This window comes from Schistocerca nitens, chromosome 1 (assembly GCF_023898315.1).
Source record: "Schistocerca nitens isolate TAMUIC-IGC-003100 chromosome 1, iqSchNite1.1, whole genome shotgun sequence".
Classification (NCBI taxonomy): Eukaryota; Metazoa; Arthropoda; class Insecta; order Orthoptera; family Acrididae; genus Schistocerca; species Schistocerca nitens.
The window spans coordinates 198,069,289-198,090,284 of record NC_064614.1 but is presented as its reverse complement, the minus strand read 5'-3'; the positions used below and the strand labels follow the sequence as shown (position 1 = coordinate 198,090,284).

The following is a 20,996-nucleotide window of genomic DNA, read 5'->3' as shown; positions in this document are numbered from 1 at the left end:
TATCAATACCACGGTGCACTCACATTTGTGATTGTATCTCATCAACGATTAACAAATACTAGGATATCCCTACTCTTTATATTATGTTAAATTTAAATGTGCTGTTTAACATGAAATCTTTTGATTCTTTTATTTGCTTAAATGCTTTCATGTACATGAGTTCACCTACCTGTGTTCTTTGCACTTATTCCTAAGTAATGTTCCACCACATATAACAGGATTTACACGCCTGATGATACGTACATCATAAATATCACTTCAGACCTCACTATTAATTAATGAGTGAGTAGAATAAGTAATTGCACTGTATTGTATTAATTCTGAATTGATGTTAAATTACACAACTTAGAGTTGGCCATGTATTAATTTCACGTACAAAGCTGTATATTTACCTACTAAAATGTACTTTAAACAACGTCAGTGACTAGCTGGACTGCGATATTTATGGATGCAGCGAATATTATTGAGAGGTTTCTTACTGTTTATGTTAATGAGCAGGCAACTTCATTGTATACGAAGATAAACAGGTACTACAAAGATGTAACAACTACCAAAGAAAATAAATTTCTCATAGCCTTTCCTATCCTACCGGACACTGAGTCCAAAGACTAAATAAGGTCACCTGCTTGTAACAGTTATTTCTTTGACCAAGACAATTTGACACTTAGCCAACTGTCATTCAGTCAAGATGGTGTACTCAGTAATGAAACAAAGCAGTAGGCTCTTCCAGAAATATCGAGTCTTAGACAATGTGTCTAATAGTGTATTTTAATACGACAGTTTGCCATCTTAGGCAATTTATAACACTTGTAAGTAAGAATTACAAATATGAATTCTTATACGGCTATATCGGGGCAACAGCCTTGCCGCAGTGGTCACACCGGTTCCCGTGAGATCACCGAAGTTAAGCGCTGTCGGGCGTGGTCGGCACTAGGATGGGTGACCATCCAGGCCACCATGCGCTGTTGCCATTTATACCATCATAACGACCGGGAGAGCGGTGTGCTGACCCCACGCCCCTCCTATCCGCATCCTCCACTGAGGATGACACGGCGGTCGGATGGTCCCGGTAGGCCACTCGTGGCCTGAAGACGGAGTGCTTATATACGGTTGTATCACTTGATAAGTATTTCACTGTTATTGTCTAACTCGCTTTCAGGAAACACTTAATAATGGCACTTTCAAGCCGAAATCATGTTACGGATCAATGGCACAAGCGGTTCTGAGGTACCACGTATCGAACCATGATGTAACACCTATATTAGTACATGGTGTAGCCTCCAGGGGCAGCAATGCAGGCACTGACTATTTCATCCAGTCGATCGTACAGATAACGAATACTGTTTTGGGATACGTCATGCCACGACTCCTCGACTTAACCATGCAGTTCTGTAAGAGTTGTCGGCCGCACGAGTCACTTCTCTCGCCATCATATCGAACACACGCTCGATTGGAGACAAGTCCGGGATCGTGCTGATCACGGAAGTTGCCGCACTTCTTACAGAGCACATCGAATTTCACTGGCAGTGTATTGGCGAGTATTATCCTGTTTGAACAGCACACCACCCTCCTGTTGCAAGAACAGCAAAAGAATCGATCTAACAACATTCTGCACACACCGAATGCTGATTAATGACGCCTCCAGAAACACCAAAGGTGAACGAAAGCTGTAGCTTACCACACCGCAGATCATAAGGCGTGGGGCGTGACCAGTGCGTCTTGGACTAAAGCACTCTACGAGACAGCGCTCACCAGGTCTACGTCGTACGTGCGAAGGACCATCACTTGCGTGCCGGCAGGCTCTGCTTTCATCGCTGAAGACCATGGCGCGCCATTTCATCTTCTAAGCGACGATCTGACGGCACCTGTTGGGCTTCGATGATGTAGCGTGAGTGGAAGACGGGAAAGAGGTGTGCGTGCCCGTAGTCCAACTGCTAATAACCCGTTCGCAACAGTTCGTGTTGACACGTATTTTACAGAAGTACGAAATATGGCGCGTACTTCAATGCGAGCCGGCCGCGGTGGTCTCGCGGTTCTAGGCGCGCAGTCCGGAACCGTGCGACTGCTATAACAGGCCTATATCACTGCAGGTTCGTATCCTGCCTCGGGCATGGATGTGTGTGATGTCCTTAGGTTAGTTAGGTTTAAGTAGTTCTAAGTTCTAGGGGACTGATGACCACAGCAGTTGAGTCCCATAGTGCTCAGACCCATTTGAACCATTTTACTTCAATGCGAGATGCTTTTAATAATTTCCACAACGAAACTCTGTCTCGAAATCTGGCACAAAACCCAAAGAGATTCTGGTCATACATAAAGCACACCAGTGGCAAGACGCAATCAATACCTTCACTGCGCGAAAACAACGGTCAAGTCACTGATGACAGTGCCACTAAAGCAGAGTTATTAAACACGGTTTTCCGAAACTCCTTCACCAAAGAAGACGAAGTAAATATTCCTGAATTCCAATCAACAACAATTGCCAAGATGGGAACCATAGAAGTAGATATCCTCGGTGTAGCAAAGCAGCTTAAATCACTTAATAAAGGCAAGGCCTCCGGTCCAGATTGTATACCACTCAGGTTCCTCTCAGAGTATGCTGATAAAATAGCTCCATATTTATCAGTTATATACAACCACTCGCTCACAGAAAGATCCGTACCTAAAGACTGGAAAATTGCTCAAGTCACACCAATACCCAAAAAGGGAAGTAGGAGTAATCCGCTGAATTACAGGCCTATATCACTAACGTCGATTTGCAGTAGGCTTTTGTAACATATGCTGTATTCGAGCATTATGAAGTACCTCGAAGAAAACGATTTATTGACACATAGTCAGCACGGATTCAGAAAATATCGTTCTTGTTGAACACAACTAGCTCTTCATACTCATGAAGTAATAAGTGCTATCGACAGGAGATGTCAAATTGATTCCATATTTTTAGATTTCCAGAAGGCTTTCGACACCGTTCCTCACAAGCGTCTTCTAACCAAACTGCGTGCCAGTTGTGCGACTGGATTCGTGATTTCCTGTCAGAAAGGTCACAGTTCGTAGTAATAGACGGAAAGTCATCGAGTAAAACAGAAGTAATATCCGGCGTTCCCCAAGGAAGTGTTATAGGCCCTCTATTGTTCCTGGTCTATATTAACGACATAGGAGCCGTCTTAGATTGTTTGCAGATGATGCTGTCATTGATCGTCTTGTAAAGTCATCAGACGATCAAAACGACTTGCAAAATGATTTAGATAAAATATCTGTATGGTGAGAAAAGTGGCAATTGACCCTGAATAAGGAAAAATGTGAAGTTATTCACATGAGTACTAAAAGAAATCAGCTACATTTCGATTACGCGATAAGTCACACAAATCTGAAGGCTGTAAATTCAAATAAATATTAGGGATTACAATTACAAAATACCTAAAGTGGAACGATAACATAGATAATATTGTGGGGAGAGCAAAGCAAAGCCTGCGATTCATCGGCAGAGCACTTAGAGGATGCAACAGGTCTACTAAAGAGACTGCTTACACCGCGCTTGTTCGCCCTATTCTGGAGTATTGCTGTGCGGTGTGGGATCCGCATCAGGTGGGACTGACGGATGACTACGAAAAAGCACAAAGAAGGGCAGTTCGTTTTGCATTATCGCGAAATAGGGAGATAGTGTCACAGACATGATACGTGAATTGGAGTGTCAATCATTAAAACAAAGGCGTTTTTCGTTTCGACGGGATCTCGGGATCTTCTCATGAAATTTCAATCACCAGTTTTCTCCTCCGAACGCGAAAACATTCTGTTGGCACCCACCTACATAGGAAGAAATGATCATCACGATAAAATAAGAGCCGGCTGGTGTGGCCGAGCGGTTCTAGGCGCTTCTGTCTGGAACCGCGCGACCGCTACGGTCGCAGGTTCGAATCCTGCCTCGGGCATGGATGTGTGTGATGTCCTTAGGTTAGTTAGGTTTAGGTAGTTCTACGTTCTAGGGGACTGATGACCTCAGGTGTTAAGTCCCATAGTGCTCAAAGCCATTTGAACCATTTTTTGATAAAATAAGAGAAATCAGGGCTCGCAAAGAAAAATTTAAGTGTTCGTTTTTCCGGCGTGCCGTTCGAGAGACAACTTGAAGGTGGTTCATTGAACCCTCTGCCAGGCACTTTATTGTGAATAGCAGAGTAATCACGTAGATGTGAGATGTAGTGTGGACTCATAAGCCCTCTTATCTATGCTGTGGTAGCTGTACGGTCTGCCACTGCTGTCTTTACAATACGATGATCCAGGCGGGCCTTTTTGCTGCGTGCTCGGCCAGAACCTCGTCTACGGGTGTGGGAATGTTCGTGTGACCACTGACACCAGCGTCGTTCCACTGCTGACGCAGCACGTCCAACTAGCGTAGCAATTCTCGGAAAGGACCATCCCGCCCCTCACAAGCCCACAATTTGATCCCTTTCAAACTCCGCTCATTTGGCTGTTGGAAGCACGAATGCGTCACCGTAGCATAGTTGCCTGCTTGTTTCACACGTTTGCGCCACAATGAGCCTTCTGGCTGTGGGCATTCTCTGTTAAGGGGAGTAGGACGTCAAACAGGCCGACTTGGAGCAGGAGGGACGCCGCAGAACATTTTAATTTCCACTGTCTATACTTTTACAAATAAATACATAAAACTTTGTGAGCATGACCAGAAAGGATTCAGAATTTACACTCGTAGCAGTGGAAGTTCTAAAACATAACGAAGTACTTTTTTTTACGTGTGAAATTTCATCATTTTTTTCACTTATTAATGGCAGCATTTGTTGCTATAGGTACACATTTCTTCATAAGTAAGAGAGATTCTTCGATAAATTTTGCACAGCATACAAACCAAACTTACAGGTGTATGAAACTCTAGAATTTATTCAATTTATGAAAAAATGAATGAGCTGTTACATTTTAAACTTCATTAGAAAAAACTCAAATTTTATAGTTAATTACCTGAATTTTTACCAAAGTTTTTAATAGATTTGGTAAATTCTAGAGTTTCATACACATGTAAGTATGGTTTGTGCGCCGTGCAAAATTCATCGAAGAATCTCTTACTTATGAAGAAAAGTGTACCTATAGCAACAAAGGCAACCAATAGTAAATGAAAAAAATGATGAAATTTCACATGTAAAAAAAAATTATTTTGTTATGTTTTCTAACTTCCACTGCTACGAATATGAATCCTGAATCTTTCCTGGTAATGCTGACAAAGTTTTATGAATTTATTTGTAAAAGTATAGACAGTGGAAATTAAAATGTCCTGTGGGGCCTGTCCTGCTCCAGGTCGGCTCGTTTGACGCCCTACCCTATTAAAGGATAGCGATAGACGCGGATGATCAGTACATCAACCATCCTCCAGATGGCTTATGCCCTCATTGGAGCAAAATCACCATTGTCTTTCCATGTGAACTATTTTCTTCGGCAATGTATTTACCTTAATGTGCGTAATGAATTGATCGACGTACTTAGCTATACTCCCCGATTTTAAATACATTTTTATCCCCGATTTTAAATACATTTTTACAATGAGTTCGAGTGTTGATGGTCCTCAGTTACTGTTACGGACCTGTTCCTTCGGATGGAAACTGCGTCAATATCGTGAGCATCTGATACTCGAAAAAGATTCCATAGCTAAGAAATGCTCGAACTTGCGATATTTATTACATTCAATCTCAGCATCTGGAAACTTGTTACTGACGGTGGCGGCGACATGGGACAGCCCAGGGTCTTCTGCTTTCTACTGCCTTCCTCCTACACGATGACAAATTTCTACAGAGATGGTATTGAAAAATTTGTAATACGGAGTTATAAGTGCTTCAGTTTCAATGGCGATTATCTTGAAAAAAAAAAAGCTTAAGAGCACACCTTTAAAATGTATATAATAAAATTCGTTTTTTCCCATATTGTTAATTTTTTTATTTCAAAACATCTGTTACTTTCTGGATAGCCCTCATATAATTCGACGTTACATCAGTTTCTGATGATACAAGTTTTGAGGAACTTGGGTCTTTCATCACGCCATTTCTTTTTCACTATTGAAAATATTCTTCAACGAAGACGTTTTATACTGGTATATTTAGTACAAATAAAATGAACGTATACATATTTGGTAGTGCTGATTTAGGAAACTTGCTGAAAGTATAAACTCATTCACTCGCTACGCTTTTAAAATTCAGTTCACACATTTCACTGAGAGTGAATTTACATTTACAGAATTCTTCATAAAAATCACAAAGATTAAAATTTTTCAAAAATCCTAAAAAAGGTAAGACTCTTACTGGATTTCCATTCATGAGTAAGTTTCACTACATGCAAATGTTTAAGAATATTACCATCACTGAAATCAATTTCTTTTTCGATATACTTCAAAAACACTCCATAAAAATAGCTTCTCTGTGCCTCATGTAAAAGTTTTTCAAATAGCAGTTTTGTTTCCGTACCTATTAAATTATCTATAATTCTGTTAAAAATTATTTCCCTTCATTTACTCATAGTTTCAGATGTTTCGTTGCTGCTAAGTGAGTTTCCTCTCATTTCAGATTTATTGTGTGAAACAATTGAAACACATTACAAAAAAAGTGGATCTTAAAATATTTCCTTCTGTAGACAAATCACCTTGAAAAAATCTTTTTAAGATAAACTGTGTACTCAACACTTTTTAAATATCTTGAACATGCATGTAAATTACTAAGTCTATCTACTGCTTTGCCCAAAGGCTGGAAGTACATGACGTTGCTGAACGAGCTTGCACAGCTGTGCATGCTGTTCACCATCCGATCAAATGTACTAATGGACAGTAATATGGAGTGTTCCCAATCTTCTCCCTCATGGCGGCTTGAACTCTGCTAGGGTCAGTTTCAAGGTTCCTGTATGTCTAGAAGAATGGCAGCCCTTTCTTCCTCGAGAGGTGAAACCGGTGAAGGTATAGTCCGATCCACGAACGATGGCGGTTCGCGCAGGTCGAGCAACGGACTGCGATTGCGCTGTTGCCGGTTCCAAGCGACAGTTCGGCACGCGCATATATGTGTTTTGCAATTCATGTAAACGCGTATCATGCAAATTGTGTGTCTCACTTTCTTGTGTAGAATTTGTCGCTTACCACCATCATCAGCCACGACAGCTTGCAATAAATGGAATAAAAATTCACTAAATAACTTGCTACGATCACGTTTAATGCTTGCATTGGGTACGACGTTCAGAGCAGAACGCTCAGAACACTACTGAACGATGATTGGCTGCCGGAGAATGCATGATGTAGGTGCGCAGAAAAAGCCTAAACTCGCCCGCCATAATTTGTGACTATAGCGAGTACATAGACAAAGGTTGCGTTCGGGGGTGTCCCGACCACACCACCCCACCCCCTCCAAATTACGTAACGAAGCTACACACGACCTAGCTGCCGTGTAGAAAGATATTTTGATTTGCAATAAGACGGCGAAAAATGGTTACGCACTATTGATAGTCAAGAAAGCCATAGATAAATTTAAACTAGCCAAAACCAGTTACTGTATTTTCTTGGTCGTTCTGTAGCTCAGTTGTAGTTTTTTAATTACTTCCGTTCTTACTTGCAGTTGAATTTAATGTAAGTGCTGCAGTTTATTGCTTTTGTGCTGTGGTGATAGTTTCTAATTATCGATAAGTTTGAAACAAGAAAGAAGATGAAAACCGCTTTTGAATAGTCCGCTAGCGTTATGGTAAGTTAAAGTATGTGCGCACTACTGTAATAGCCTAATTACCAATCTACAGTAGTTTAATGTTAGCACTTGAGTCGTTATTTGTGCCTAGTCCACTTTCGAAATCACTGACCTACCCGTTCTGCTGTTACTGGTTCTGTATAGAAACACAGCACTCCCCGCGTTCTTGCATACTAGCGGGTCCGCCTCTCATGACATCTAGTAGTCATTTCTGCATTACTTAGGGGTGCTCTGATACTTTAGATCAGATTGTGTACACTGACAAGGGAACCTCCCCATCGCACCCCCCTCAGATTTAGTTATAAGTTGGCACAGTGGATAGGCCTTGAAAAACGGAACACAGATCAATCGAGAAAACAGGAAGAAGTTGTGTGAAACTATGAAAAAAATAAGCAAAATATACGAACTGAGTAGCCCATGCGCAAGATAGGCAATATTAAGGATAATCTCAGCCCAGGAACGCCGTGGTCCCGTGGTTAGCGTGATCACCTGCGGACCAAGAGGTCCTTGGTTCAAGTCTTCCCTCGGGTGACAACTTTATTTATTTTCGCAAAGTTACGATCTGTCCGTTCGTTCATTGACGTCTCTGTTCACTGTAATAAGTTTAGTGTCTGTGTTTTGCGACCGCACCGCAAAACCGTGCCGTTAGTAGACGAAAGGACGTGCCTCTCCAATGGGAACCGAAAACATTTGATCGCAAGGTCATAGGTCAACCGATTCCTCCACAGGAAAACACGTCTGATATATTCTATACGACACTGGTGACGGCATGTGCGTCACATGACAGGAATATGTTGTCGAATGGCGAATGGGTAAAAAGATTCTTCTACCTTGCCCGATTTAGGATGTGATAATCACTCCCAAAAAAGTGATGAAAACATAATGGACGGACGGATAATAATTGTCTGAAAATAAAAAATTAAAATTTTTCACTAAAGGGCAGACTTTAACCAAGGACCGCTGGTTTCACAGCTGCTCACGCTAAGCACGGGGCCACGGCTCTCCCGAGTTCGGACATTCCTTGATGTTGCCTATCTTACGCATGGACTACTCAGTTTGTATATTTTGCTTATTTTTTCATAGTTCCACACAACTTCTTCCTGTTTTCTTGATTGATCTGTGTTCAGTTTTTCAAGGCCTATCCACTGTGCAACTTATAACTAAATCTGAGGGGGGTGCGATGGGGAGGTTCCCTTGTGAGTTGACAAAGTCATCGGGTAGCGATATGCACGCTACAGATGGCGGTAGCATCACGTAACAAGATATAAATCGGCCGTGCACCGGTGGAGTTGTCATTTGTACTGAGGTGACTCCTGTGAAAAGGTTTCCGATGTAGTTAGAGCCGCACGATTGGAATTAACAGACTTTGAATGTGGAATGCTAGTTTGAGCTAGTCGCATGGTGCATCCCATTTCGGAAATCGTTAGGGAATTCAATATTCCGAGATCCACAGTGTCAAGAGTGTGCCGACAATACAGTATTTCAGACATTACCTCTCATCATGCACAACGCAGTGGCCGAAGGCCTACACTTAACGACGGAGAGCAGCGGCATTTTAATAGAGTTTTCAGTGCTAACAGACAAGCAACGCTGCATGAAATAACCGCAGAATTCAATGTGAGACCTACGACGAACATATCTGGTAGGACAGTGCGGCGAAATTTGGCGTTAATGAGCTATACCAGCAGATGACCGACCCGAGTCGGAGCACGACATTGCATGCAGCGCCTCTTATGGGGCCGTGTCCATATCGTTTGGCCCCTAGACGACTGGAAACAGTGGCCTGGTCAGATGAGTACAGATTTCAGCTGGTAAGAGCTGATGGTAGGGTTCGAGTGTGGCGCAGACCCCACGAAGCCATGGACCCTAGTTGTCAATAGAACCCTGTGCAAGGTGGTGTGGGCTATGCCTGCATGAAATTGACTGGGTCCTTCTAGTCCAAATGAACCAATCATTGACTAGAAATGGCTATGTTTGGCTGCTAGGAAACCATCTGCAGCCATTCGTGGACTTCATGTTCCCAAATAAAGATGGAATTTCTATAGATAACAATGCGTCATGTCACCAGGCCGCAGTTGTTCGCAATTGGTTTGAACAACATTGTATAGAATTCAAGTGAATTACGTGGTCACCGATCGCACATTTGTAGGACATCATCGAGAGGTCAGTTCGTGCACAAAATCCTGCACGCGCAACACTTTCGCAGTTATGGCAGCATGACTCAATATTTCAGCAGGAGACTTCCAGCGACTTGATGGGTCAATGCCACGGTAAGTTGCTGCACTACGCAGGCCAAAAAGGGGTTCGACACGACACTAGGCGACATCCCATTACTTTTGTAACATCAGCGCACGTCTTTTCTGGGTAGTAGTCGCGAGGAGCCGTTCAGATACTATGTGAAGTTGAGTATGGCACTTCTGAACCCTTGGATTCCATATTCACGTGAGTCATAGGATCGCGACAAACGCAACGGAAAAATTGCAGAACGATAAACCTCAGTCTCTGCGGGGCACGAGCCTACCGCTGACGAATTACGACAAGTATTCTCTAAGGCGCTGCAGTCATGGACTGTGCGGCTGGTCCCGGCGGAGGTTCGAGTCCTCCCTCGGGCATAGATGTGTGTGTTTGTCCTTGGGATAATTTAGGTTAAGTAGTGTGTAAGCTTAGGGACCGATGACCTTAGCAGTTAAGTCCCATAAGATTTCACACACATTTGAACATTTTTTTGACAGGTATTCCTGCTCTCTATATTAGACTTAACACGATTTTCTCACAAACAACCAATACTGAAACGTCATTTCTAAATAAACTGCTGAGCAGTTTTTCTTTATGTAGAGAACGTATATGGCGTTACTACCGTCTGCTTTGTGTAGCTGTGCTAAAATGGTAATCATTTGCACCACCAAACATGTGGTGCACTTCACGCCAGTTTGGTATTTGCTGCATGTCACCTTCATATTGTTGCAATTTCTATGGCCAGTAGTGTTACAGCACAAAGGAGACGTCAAGTTTTGTGTCGCCATTCAAGGGATTCATTATCATCAGCGTTGCCATATTCCTTGACTTCATGAGTTCAGAGACGTTAACGATTGAACCAAAACGCTGGCGAGCAATCTCTTGATAGGAACTGTATGCCTAGTAGGCCAAACACTAGCAATGCGCATTTCTTGCGTCTCTAGAATTCGAGCCAGTTAACTCCAGGTTCAGCATAACAACACCAACATGCAGTCGCGGAGGCCGAGCGGTTCTAGGCGCTTCAGTCCGAACCGCGCGACTGCTGTTGTCACTTGTATCATCCTGCTTCGGGCATGGATGTGTGTGATGTCCTTAGGTTTAAGTAGTTCTAAGTTCTAGGGGACTGATGACCTCAGCTGTTAAGTCCCATAGTGCTCAGAGCAGTAAACAGCGTCGGCTACGTAGGCAGGCAGTTAGTCACATTTAGCCGGCCGCGGTGGTCTAGCGGTTCTGGCGCTGCAGTCCGGAACCGCGGGACTGCTACGGTTGCAGGTTCGAATCCTGCCTCGGGCATGGGTGTGTGTGATGTCCTTAGGTTAGTTAGGTTTAAGTAGTTCTAAGTTCTAGGGGACTTATGACCTAAGATGTTGAGTCCCATAGTGCTCAGAGCCATTTGAACCATTTTTTAGTCACATTTATTCGAATTATATTGCTCTTACCTTCTTTACTGTTTGTTACAGTCGCTGCAATGGAGACAACGCTGGGACGCGGATAACATTCTGTCGTGGGAGCCACCGGAGGTGCTGAAAAAATACTACCCGTCTGGGATATCTGGTTTCGACAAGGATGGAGCTCCAGGTGAAAACACATTCTCTTCCCCGTGTTTGTCGAAACTGGCGAGGATTGAAATGCTCAGATTCATTTAAAAAGCTATCATGATTTTCTCCCATTGAGAAATACAGCTTAATATCTTAGTGTAACCTTTTACGACGCAAGTACCTTCACATATCCCAACGAGTTCATGAATCATTGTCAACATCATTACGGTTTCGATTGACTTCCACTGTTTCCTGTTTATATTCCTTTTGTCATTTCGCTGACAAGGTACTATGACTTGATAAAGGGATTATATACACTGCCAGAAAGGAGTTAGTACTCCCTTTTAGAGTTTTCCAATTTACTCAAGATTTATTGTTGCAACAATGCAGATGGAGTGCATGAAATGGTTACAATTACAGATCAACAGCACAAGCGGTTCTGAGGAACCGGGTATCGACCCATTCTGAAACACCCATAGTAGTACGTAGTGTAACCACCAGAGGCGGCAATGCAGCCGCTGACTGTGTCACCCAGTCGGTCGTACAGATGGCGAATACTCTCCTGCTCAACCTGTTAATGTAGTTCTGTAAAAATGTTAGTTGACAAGTTCCACAAGTCACTTATTGTCCCATCATACCCTACACGAGCTCAACTGGGGACAAGTACGGGGCTCCCGTTGGCCAGGGAAGTTGCTGCACATCTTGCAGAGCGTTGAGTTTCAAGGACAGCGTGTAGGCGAGCATTATCCTGTAGCAACAACACATCACCTTCCTGTTGCAATAGTGGAAAAAACTAGTCTAACAACAAAGTACCGAGCGCTGGTTAGCGTCCCCTCCAGAAACACCAAACATGAACGAGATTTGTAGCGTATCGCACCCCAGACCATAAGGCCTGGGGTGGGGCCAGTTTGTCTTAGGAGAAAACACTCTGTGTCGTACGCACAAACGACCATCGCTTGCGTGCAGGCAGAATCTGCTTTCATCGCTGAAGACCACGTCGGGCCATTCCATCTTCCAGGTGATCCTCTGATGGCACCTGTTGCGCCGTGAATGACACTGCTGTGCGTGAGTGGAAGACAGGTTAGAGGTATGCGTGCCCATAGTCCAACTGGTAATAACCGGTTCGCGTTAGCTTGTGTTGACGTGTGCAGGCTGACAGTGCTCTTATTTGTGCCATAGTAACTGTACGATCTGCCACTCTGCCCTTACAGTACGACGATCCTGGTGGGCTTCTGTGCGGCATGGACGCCCAAAACCTCGTCACGTGACCAATGATACCAGAATCGTTGCACAACTGAGGCATTACGTACAACCCGCGTGTCATTTCTCTGAAAGAACCATCCCACAACTCGGAAGGCCACAATTTGACCGCTTTCAAACTCGGTCTGTCGGATGTAGGAAGCACGAGTGCGTCTCCGTGGCATTGTTACGCACAACATTGAGTCTTCTGGCTATGAGCATTCTCTATTAAAGGGTAGACACAATTGAGGCCCTGGTAACTATGCCACTGCGCTGTCTGTTGGCAGAATACGCTGAAACCATTATCGGTACTTATTCCTTTCTTTCGCGTACATCATAGTCCCGCAGCGATCGCAGGGTCGGCGTGGTTACAACGGATTTGCCAATATTAGTGTAAGGGATGGCCGGATGCCCTTCCTGCCGCCACCCCGTACCCCCCCAGGACGGAATCAGTGTACCGCAACTGTCTGCGTCTAGTGTAAATCGTCAAATAGTGCGGACGTGAGTCAAATGTCTACAACGCGTGTAACTGAGGCGGAACGTGGGGACCAGCCCGGTATTCACCTAGCGAGACGTGGAAAACCGTCTAAAAACCACCTCCAGGCTGGCCGGCACACCGGCCCACGTCGTTAATCGGCCTGGCGGATTCGATCCGGGGCTAGCGCGCCTACCCGCATCCGCGCGTTAGCGCGCTTGGCTACCCTAGTATGTCATTATCGGTACATCTACTATCAACCAAATGGCATATGCCGTGATCGTATCAAAATCGACGTCCTTTCCAGGTGCACTATTTTTTTTCCCAGCAGTGTGTACATGGGCACAGCACATACGAGAGCTACGAAGTTTTCTTTCACGGAATTACTAAATGGCACTGCTGAGATGCAGCATTAATACTCTTTTGAAACGTGTCATCTTTTTAGTGTTTAAATTATGGGAACCCTGAAATTGGCCCAGTAATCTGCTTATGGGTGTGATGCATATTTGTGATTTTCTTTGTGTTACGAGGATGGTTGAGAGATATCATATAGTGATGATACCAAGAATATGAAAGCATTGTCCATAAATCTTTCGGTTCGTGATTTCTAATGATTCAGAAGTTGATAATTTTCGCCAAGGCGGCGTTTTCCGTGCAAGGGAGTGCTTTATACCTAATTTGAACAGGCCCTTTTGCACTGATACAACAGAGCTGCCAGAGAAGCGATCCTAACCGCGAGAGGAAGACAGCGCTAGTCAACGTATTTTGAACTTTGTAACCTGTCCGAAACTGTGCGAATAAGCAGTGATAGATTGTCTTCGAAAAGCAGAGCCTTCGATGCAGTCGGCCATTTTCTCTGAAACTCTACGTGTTACATTACTCCTACAGCAACAGCTCTGTCTCATTTGCCTTCGACTTCTTCTGCAGGCTAGACGTACTTCCGTGGTTGCTACAGTCTGTTTCCCGACAACATGGTTTAGGTTCCATGTGGAGATAGTTTAACTGAATTTTGAAGGCACCAGGCTGTAGATGTGATGCTACCAGTTAGTTGGAAAAACCACACGTAGTCTTATTGCCTACTAGTTGCGACAATATATCCATCTCAAATTACCATGAACTCTTGTAATTATGATCACAGCTGTACAACCGACGTCTCCACGCCACCGCTAAGGTAATTATGCCATATTTGTTTTTATCCATAAAAGTAACTGCTGTTGCAAAATTCGTTGTTATTTTTCCAGCTAATGTCCTACCTTTGTGTCTCACTTCTTTCCACTCGAACGATTTGTACCTTTCGTCAGGTGCCACTTCACTTGATTTGTTCTTTGACCGTAGTTCCCGATTTTCATTCTTGAGAGTGGTGATTTTACTTCCTAAAGTGTTGACTAAGAATTGTAGACCTGAAACTCGTTCTCTTAAATTTGTTATTTCGACGTTAGAATTCTCGCAAACTCCCTTTTTTAGCACATAATTGTAACTTTTTCTCGTATTAGAGTTACACACTTCTACACTCGCGGCCATCTTGTAATCTCCAGGTGACCTTTAATCTGAACACAGTTCAACACAGTCATCAACTGGCTTGGATGTCCTTTAAAAGTTTTAAAAAGATGACAAAGTCAATCAGACAGAAAAGACAAGACATCCATTTAAGGTGTCGAAGCAGATCGTCCATCATACCTTCAAAGGTGGCTAGGAGCATTACACAGTCCAAATGGCATAACATTAAACTCTTTGAAATCATCAGGAGCTATGAAAACAGTCTCTTCTTGGTCAGCCTTGCCAACACTGATTTGCCAGCAGCCTGTCTTGCATATCCATAGTTGAGAAACACTTTGCTCCTTTCAAGCAATCTGTAGTGTCAGTCAATTTGCAGCAACAAAATTTCTTTATGAGTTTCTTTAGTCATTAGTGGTCAATGTGAAAATGTCATGTGCCATCCTTCATCTTAACAAGAACCACAGGAGGGGACCAAGGAGACTCTGAATGTTCAGTGATGGAATCTTGCAGCATCTTATCCATTTTCACTGGATTATCTGCCATTCAAGAGGTGACACTCTGTACAAGTACTGGCTATTTGGTGGATGATCCCCATAGTTGATATAGTGTTTTACTATGGACCACTTGGTCTGTCTTTTCTCCACTCCTCTTTTCAAAGCATCCAAAAATTGATGCAGAACAGCTATCACTCACTGACATTGTTCTTCAGACAGACCAGATCCTATTGGAAGTTTGATAGTAGCTTTCTCCTAGCACTGGCTGCTGTGGTGGTAGAGCATGACTGTTCATTGGTGACATTACGTTGCCCTTGTTCAGCTGTCCCTATGCACGTACCTTTAGAGATGAGTTGTGGCTGCTCATGATAATTAGTAGGCCTAATCCAAAGTTCTCCTCGAACATCTACAATATTTATGATCATCACTGGCATGTATATTTATATTGTGAGCCTTAGTAGCTTTTTGCACTCTACATAAGCTTAACAGTTTCACAGAGTATCTTAACTAATGACTGAAGCTCATCTCATTGATGATGGCACTATAATAATGTCTTCAGTGGCAAACCATGCAGAGCAGTCTTTGTTATGTGTGCTTGTTGGAATAGCTTTGTTAATCTGGAGCTCTGATCTTCCATACCCTACGATCAACTGTAGTGCAGCAAGAAGTTCCATCTGAGAATAACATCATGACTACATTCTGTTAACATGACAAATATGAAGGGCTGTCTGTGTCCTGTCATTGATAGTTATTCTTGCAATATGTGTTCCTGTCAGCTGGATGTATTTTCCATTTGCAACCTTCAGCACAGTGACTTTTGTATCATGGAACATAGTCTTCTTTTGGTGTTCATAAGCATTCAACATTACAGAAAAAGAAGCCCCTAAATTGACTAGTGCCTGGATGAGATGGCCATTGATTATGATGTCAGTGGCATTTTCTGATATCTTGGTGGCTGAAATCCATGGAGGATTTTCATCTATGGCAGCCTCACCTCCATAGATGATAAACTCATTTAATTTTCCTGAACTTGGTGGCTAGATGAGTGGCTGGTACCTCTCCACAGTGAGGGTGAATGGCTACAGCATTTTGAGGAACGACCTCTTACAGGATCCGGCATTCTGCAAGTTGACTACAATCGTCTGCAGTCAACTGATGAGAACAGGACTGTTGTGGTGGTTGACACCTTGTGGCTTAGCAGTCATTTTGTTCTCTATTACTTCCTGATGCACAGGGATGACATTCATGGCTGCTACCTTGTATGTACTTGGTCTGACAGTCCTAGCAGTCATAAAATGCTGTCTCTGTTCTCTTATAACCTGGCATATGAGAGAAACAAGGGCATCATGGTTTTCCACAAGTTTCATAGGGACCACATTCTGGAGAAAAATCATACCTCTTTCATCTGACTCTTTTTATATAGCACTTCCTTTGTTGCGACATCATTTACCAGGAGACCCTGGTACACATATTCTGTGACTCCTTTCATCAAATGTGAAATTTTGGCTGCTTTTGTCACATTCAGGTTCACATTGTTGCAAAGGGCCAAAATAATCTGTATGTACGAGTGTTTTTTTTCATCATGGTGTTGGGCCCTACTCTCAATTGTTCTTCTGCTAAGTGTACTTGTGCTGTTCTTGAACTATTGTGGGCTGTGTCATTCAAGAAATAGCATACATCTGCCACATACATCATGCTATCCCACTTGTTGTATTTGGCAACTTGTTTGAAACCTTTCAGCCATTTGATTGGTTCCTGACCAGCATCTCCTGATAACACTGACGGGTGCCTGATGTGCTGCTGACATACTACTGGCTTAGATTCCATGGTTCTCTGGAATATCCAGACCTTTGGAACTGTGTACTGCTTGTATCCCCATTCTTGTCCATGTAGACAGCAGCTATTACGTTGCCTAATTGGAGGCATGATGATGTAGTTGTTTTGAAATGTCCATTGTTGCCACCAAATACTGTCGCAATGAAACCACAGTCAAGTCCAGATCCAAAGGCAGGATCATCTGTGAAGCACAACACTTGGGGCTAAACGTACATTTGTAGCTGACACTATTGTACGGATGGAACATAACTGAACTCCTGGACAGAGAGTTCAGCTATTTATACAGTCATCGATTATTCCAGAATGCTTGTGTTTATGCAAACATCAAATAGTCCAGATTGCAGAAACAGTACAAAGATACATATTTAAAGAACATTCTAGAATAGGTTATTCCAGAATGCTTGTGTTTATGCAAACATCAAATAGTCCAGAATGCAGAAACTGTACAAAGATCATATATTTAAAGAACATTCTAGAATAGATTAATGTTAAATAACAAGTAACTGTGGATGGCAAGATTTGAACTGCGACCCACAGTGTGCTCACCAGCAGTGCTAACCCCTATGTCACCTTGTGAACACCACAGTTTGGCAATATATCACCATATTTGGACTCAGGGATGAAAATTCCAGGCAACATCAATACTGACATTAAAGTTTTTAACATTTCAGTACACAGATCACTGATAACAATCTTTGAAATAAATTAAAGTTGGGTTCATGTGCCGAGGATGTGGTTGGAATGAAATTGAAAAGTTAAATGTGTCATCATCACATGGGTCCAGCACTTGGCACCAAATGTTTTGTTCAGTTCGGCCTGGAATTTACCACAGCTACTCAATGTCTCTTCATTGTTCTTGAACCATTGATGGTATAGGATGTCATGGGGTACAGAATGTGATCACCTCTCATTGCACAGCCTGTAATTTGGGTAGCAGCTGGTACAATTCTGATGTGTTAACACCAGTGACTGTGCCCTATATTCAGAATCTCTGTGATGTTACCATTCGGTAAAGTAACACAAAACCACATTTCCCTTGCTGTCCTAACCTACTTCTGTATTAACACCTTTCAACTGTTGCCTTGGATAGCATATTCTCCCAATTGCTCACCCACTGAAAACATCTGGTCACAGTTGCCAAGAGAGTTGCATGCCACCAACTGGTGAACCCTGACACACAGTTGAAACAGCACATACTTACATACCGATAGCTGTGCTGTCATCCAAGCTGTGTTCTGTTCAACACCCAGCGGGATTAGAGCAGTTGTTGCTGCCAGAGAAGGCAGTTCTCTGACCTAAATTTCACACCCTTTATACCTGAAAATTACCTACCAGTACAAATGTAATCATATATTCTTCTTACTGCACTGTACATGCATAGTCAATAAAATTTTATTATTTTCTATCCTTGCCAGAGTTGCAATTTTAATGGCCAGCACTGTAGTAGATAAAGACAACACAGAAGAGAAGTTGCTTTTCTTAAAATAGCTAATTTTATATTAATAACATAACTGTAATAGAGTAATCCAAAACAAACTCTCTCAGAAACACACTAACAATGTTAATACAGGTGATTCAAAAAGAATACCACAACTTTAAAAATGTGTATTTAATGAAAGAAACATAATATAACCTTCTGTTATACATCATTACAAAGAGTATTTAAAAAGGTTTTTTTTCACTCAAAAACAAGTTCAGAGATGTTCAATATGGCCCCCTCCAGACACACGAGCAATATCAACCCGATACTCCAACTCGTTCCACACTCTCTGTAGCATATCAGGCGTAACAGTTTGGATAGCTGCTGTTATTTCTCGTTTCAAATCATCAATGGTGGCTGGGAGAGGTGGCCGAAACACCATATCCTTAACACACCCCCATAAGAAAAAATCGCAGGGGGTAAGATCAGGGCTTCTTGGAGGCCAGTGATGAAGTGCTCTGTCACGGGCTGCCTGGCGGCCGATCCATCGCCTTGGGTAGTTGACGTTCAGGTAGTTACGGACATATAAGTGCCAATGTGGTGGCGCTCCATCCTGCTGAAATATGAATTGTTGTGCTTCTTGTTCGAGCTGAGGGAACAGCCAATTCTCTAACATCTCCAGATACTGTAGTCCAGTTACAGTAGCACCTTCGAAGAAAAAGGGACCAAAAACTTTATTGGCTGAAATGGCACAGAAAACGTTCACCTTAGACGAGTCACGTTCATACTGAGTTGTTTCCCGCGGATTCTCAGTGCCCCATATACAGACATTGTGACGGTTGACTTTCCCGTTAGTGTGGAAAGTTGCTTCATCACTAAACACAATCTTTGAAACGAAAGATTCATCTGTTTCCATTTGAGCAAGGATAAAATCACAGAAATCGATTCTTTTAATCTTATCAGCTGCAGACAGTGCTTGAACCAATTTCAGACGATAAGGTTTCATAACTAACCTTTTTCGTAGGACTCTCCATACAGTTGATTGTGGAATTTGCAGCTCTTTGCTAGCTCTGCGAGTCGATTTTCCTGGGCTGCGAACAAATGCTTGCTGGATGCGTGCTACATTTTCATCACTCGTTCTCGGCCATCCAGAACTTTTCCCTTTGCACAAACACCCATTCTCTGTAAACTGTTTATACCAATGTTTAATACACCACCTATCAGGAGGTTTAACACCATACTTCGTTCAAAATGCACGCTGAACAACTGTCGTCGATTCACTTCTGCCATACTCAATAACACAAAAAGCTTTCTGTTGAGCGGTCGCCATCTTAGCATCAACTGACGCTGACGCCTAGTCAACAGCGCCTCAAGCGAACAAATGTACAACTAAATGAAACTTTATAGATCCCTTAATTCGCCGACAGATAGTGCTTAGCTCTGCCTTTTGTCGTTGCAGAGTTTTAAATTCCTAAAGTTGTGGTATTCTTTTCGAATCACCCTGTATATTGGCACTAGGTGTATGTGGTTGTCAGTACACTTCATAAAAGTAACCTGCAGTTGCTGATTCTGCCCATGAATGTGTAATTTGATTTGTTCCATATCCATAAAAGCTCTGCTTCATTATGTGACTTACAGAGCATAATGTGCACATGAATGTATGCTGTAACAGGAGACCATAATAGCAATCACTCCTCTGTCAGTTTCCCCAGACGATGATGGTATCATCAAAATACAGGCCTTCAATTCAGATATGTCATGGCAATAACAATGAGAATATTTATACGACGATATCATAGGACATCTTTGCCTCTTACCTTCATTTGTTGATACCAGTACTTATTTTGACCATTCAAGTCAATGACATGTTATTATTGAGGTTCCTCTGTAACAGTCTTTCAACATCTTTATTATATTGTAAGTCGAATCACCCTCCCACCCAAAAAAATAAAAAAAGAACAGAAAGCTTCAATAGAATCAAAGTAGGCAATGTGACTTTAGTTTGGGGGTTCTGTGTTCTAAAATTTGTTGTCCTGTTTGTTTATGGGCACTAATTCCTGAGCCACATTTCTTCTTCCAGAAAGTGGTTCAGCTATTATGTAAGTTTTTAATTCTTGCATCTCACTGCTAGTGTGGGGATGCAGAATCGCTGGCTCTAACCCCCTCTCCTTAATAATATTGCTGCCCTAGTGGAGCAAGACCAACTGTATCTTAGCCAGACCTGTTCTCCGAAGTCTGTCCTCTATGCTACACGCATTGTGTATATGCTGCGAAAATAAAAGCATTCTTAGTAAGCGATGGGATTGGGAGTGATTATTTATCATTATAATTACCATGCCCACTCCCCACTACCAACAATAGTTTGTCACTTCCCATTACTCACTTTGTTCCAACCACAGATACGTAATAGGAAGTAATCTCCCCTGTAATATCATTTTGCCATATATTTGATGTTCTTCATTGTTTTGCCATTTCATTTGCTTCAGCTTCGTGTGTAATTGCTTTTCCACTCACTTATCTATGCATAATGTCTGCTTGTGTCTGTTTATGTGT

General features: G+C 42.6%; 1 protein-coding gene and 1 pseudogene across 1 annotated transcript in view; both read left to right on the top strand.

The window, feature by feature from the left end:
• The window catches only part of LOC126245531 (SEC14-like protein 2), a 296,282-nt gene that overhangs the window by 230,726 nt on the left and 44,560 nt on the right, over window positions 1-20,996 (top strand). Inside the window, exon 4 of the mRNA XM_049948322.1 lies at window positions 11,405-11,522. Within this exon, the coding sequence (XP_049804279.1) occupies window positions 11,405-11,522 (118 nt within the window). The remainder of the gene's footprint in view (window positions 1-11,404; window positions 11,523-20,996) is intronic.
• Window positions 854-971, top strand: LOC126210252 (5S ribosomal RNA; annotated as a pseudogene).